This window comes from Agrilus planipennis, unplaced genomic scaffold (assembly GCF_000699045.2).
Source record: "Agrilus planipennis isolate EAB-ADULT unplaced genomic scaffold, Apla_2.0 scaffold224, whole genome shotgun sequence".
In the NCBI taxonomy this organism is placed as follows: domain Eukaryota; kingdom Metazoa; phylum Arthropoda; class Insecta; order Coleoptera; family Buprestidae; genus Agrilus; species Agrilus planipennis.
Window position 1 is genome coordinate 346144 of NW_020439296.1, and position 3456 is coordinate 349599.

The 3456-nt window shown below is 33.7% G+C and overlaps 1 protein-coding gene across 1 annotated transcript in view; it reads left to right on the top strand.

Moving 5' to 3' along the window:
* The window catches only part of LOC108739550 (polypeptide N-acetylgalactosaminyltransferase 5), a 75533-nt gene that overhangs the window by 56755 nt on the left and 15322 nt on the right, over window positions 1–3456 (top strand). Inside the window, exon 6 of the mRNA XM_025978342.1 lies at window positions 369–549. Within this exon, the coding sequence (XP_025834127.1) occupies window positions 369–549 (181 nt within the window). The remainder of the gene's footprint in view (window positions 1–368; window positions 550–3456) is intronic.

The window sequence follows — 3456 nt, forward strand, 5'->3', positions numbered from 1 at the left end:
TTTCTCAATATTTTTATGTATTTTTCCATTAGTTTTACCTTTGAATATTGTTTAAGAATGACTATATAAATATTTACATGCCTAGAAATGTATAAAAATTGGCATATTTATTAACTTTGAACCCCCATAACTTTTTATGGGGGTGAGACCCCCACGAACTTTTTATGGTACAGTGGTGGGGGAGACCTCCTCTTTCATCTAGACCTTTACCGAAAATATAATTCCATAATTGAATTAAATATTCGAAAAAATTCGAATTACTCGAAAGTATTAAATATGTAATCGCACATCTCTACGATCAATATATGAAAAATGCCAATAATTTTACGTAATGTACGGCGGGGGTGTTGATGATTGGGCCCGTTTAGGTTTGGCAGTGCGGCGGAATATTAGAGATAATTCCATGCTCGCACGTTGGACACGTATTTCGTGACAAATCCCCGTACACGTTTCCTGGAGGCGTGTCGAAAATCGTGTTGCACAACGCAGCCCGTGTTGCTGAAGTGTGGATGGACGAGTGGCGCGACTTCTATTACGCTATGAACCCAGGTTTATAAAAACAATTGAAAAATATATATATTACGTCTAATTACACTCACCCACCTAAAAATAGTAGGCTCACAGAACTGTGCCCTATTCATTTGTTCGCTGTAAAATTTAACTTTGCACATGCTTTTTCTCACTTTTGTTTGGTTTTTGTCTTCTAATTAGGTGCCATTCAAGTATTACGTAAGCAGAATTTTTGCTTTCTTCCCTACGCTTACGTAAACATTGATATAAGTACATTTTTTTAAAATTTATTAAAGTTTCTTTATTGTTGTTCATAAGGAATTTATAGACTACTAGCTGACCCGGCCGCGCGTTGCTGTGGCTAACGTTTTTGTCATATTACATTGTTGTAAACTATTTAAGGGGAACGGTAGGAGAACATCAGACATGGGCACCACCATGCTTTTTTACATAGATGCCATTTGTAAGAAAACATGGCGACCGTCATGACTGATTTTCTACTACCGTGCCTCTCTGCTCCTCGCGTTGTTGGGGTTAGATTTTTTCGGTTGCATTCGACTGAAAATAATAATTTAAACGTTGAAATATTGAAAAAAAAAAACTGAAAAACATGCTATTATAGCGCATTGAAAGAGCAATATATATAATAATATAACTATGTGATAATACTTACATGTATATAGTTTAATTTGAGTTTTGAACAACGAAGCACTAATAATTAAAAAGCAGGAATAATTTCACTGTATTATATTCACTATAATATGAATTTAATTTATACTTCAGTCTAAGTAACACGTGGCCGGCTATGCTAACACCAAAAATTGAAAAAGTAAAAATCACTGTATTTCGTTTACTACAAAATGTAACCTATACTTTAGCCTCAGCAACGTGTGGTGGTTATTAAAATTGTAGGTTATATGAAACGTTTGGAGGTTTGACACAGCGCCATCTATTGAATATTGCGATCATAAATTGAGATGTAAGCTATCCTATCTTTCAAGTTGAATCAAACTGCACACTGTGTACAAATTTGATTAAAATCGGTGAAGTGGTTTAGGAGTCCATCGCGGACAAATAACGTGACACGTAATTTATATATATTAAGATAATTACTGATTTTTGAAAACTTTCGAATAATATTTGGTATAACTTGCATTAGATGAAATTTTAAATCATTTCAACAGTGGCAAAAGTAGACCAATGGTAAAAAAAAGCATTTACTCAGAACACGTCATATCTGAACCAATATGAGACTGGACAAAATTTAGACAAATGAATAGCGTGGGCGGGGTAATTTCCCTATTTCGTTTCTTCCTAAAGGTGGCTATCCACGGCCCGCGATATTGCAGGCCGGACCGCGCCATCTCGCGCAAACACGCTGCGGGAAGGGTGCTGCTCGAAGTGGTAACTTCAAAGGCGTGCCCTGGCCCCACGTGTTGGCGTCTGTTATTATCTGTGATTCAACAAGAGTGCTGTTAAATTTAATTTTTTACTTTAGTTGAATCCAATAGTTTAATTTGCACCCTTGTTGTCTGAGGTTGTGTTTGATAAAAATATGGAGTGGATGATAAGTTTTTCAGTTTATTGGAAAGTGAATTCGTACTGTGGGATTGAAAAAACGGAAATATCTATTGTTTGTACTTTAGTCAAAATTTAATAAACTCTTTAATGATGACATCCACTAGCGCTTTTTGTTCTTTTTTTTTGTTGTTGAGTAAAATATCAACCACTGAACAAAATAAAAAGCTGCGGTAGCAACTGTCATTCTTTTTTTCTTCACGCGACATTTTAATAATACTGAAACTTAGCTTCAAACCCATAAAGAACATGCTCGTTCGTGGTCACCTGTTCTTGTCCGCGGCGTCAAGTCAGGTCTGTGGTAATACGGGTCGTGGGAAGCCACTTTAGCGTAACCATAAAATAATATCAATTATTTTGGGGAATTCCTGAGCATGCTTTTCGCTTTCGAGCACAGACATGTAGAGTTGTCGTGTCTGATCAAATCACAATCTATTAAATTTAGCAGAAAAATCAGAAATTAAATAAATAAATGTTGCTGACGTAACACTAACAACAATTAGTAGAGTAACGACTCCCCCACCCCTTTGGGGCTTACGTAAAACTTGAATGACCCCAAAATAACAGATAAAGTAAAATAAACCATCGGTCATTTGTTTTAATGTTGATATTAAATGCTTTTTTGGTATTCAATATTTGTATTTAAATATTGATGTTTTAAAGGCATTTGTCATTTGTATTTAAACAGTCCTCCAAAGGTGGACAAGTAGGTACCGTTATTAACATGATATTTGAAAACTATAAAAAAAATCATAATTTAGTCTGATTTATAGGTAATTACTTAAGAAGAACTAGTGCAACGTATGTTAAATATAGGTAAATTTAAAAATCAGTAATTTTTGCTGTCAAAGTTAAATTTTACAGAACACTTCAATTTAACCATCAAACCTATCAACATTACTATTAGTATTTTACATAATACTAAGAGCTATGCTATGCTGACTTACTTCAATTTAATTTTTATGGCTTCTTGGTGGCTCGTTAGATATTTTTAACGGTAAATAACAACTCGAATGATTTTTTTCCGCTAACGGTATACTTACATTGAATTATTTAGTAATACATTAATTAATAACAGTAACAAATTTTGATGCAACTATTATCGCCTGCTCTTTTTATTTATTTACTAATATTAACAATAATCAAGTGGGTAAACCCCGCTGGTTGTATTTCAATTTATGGTTGTGGTTCTGATGAATAACGAAAAACAAAAAATTGAATATTTTACGGCAAGACGATAATCGAAAATAGAAACTCATTTTTATGTACAATAGATACTTACGTGATGTAGGTATAATAATAAATAGTTGTAAGATTGGAATTAATTCACTTTAAAATAGATCAAAATAAGCTTTAAAAAATGGACTT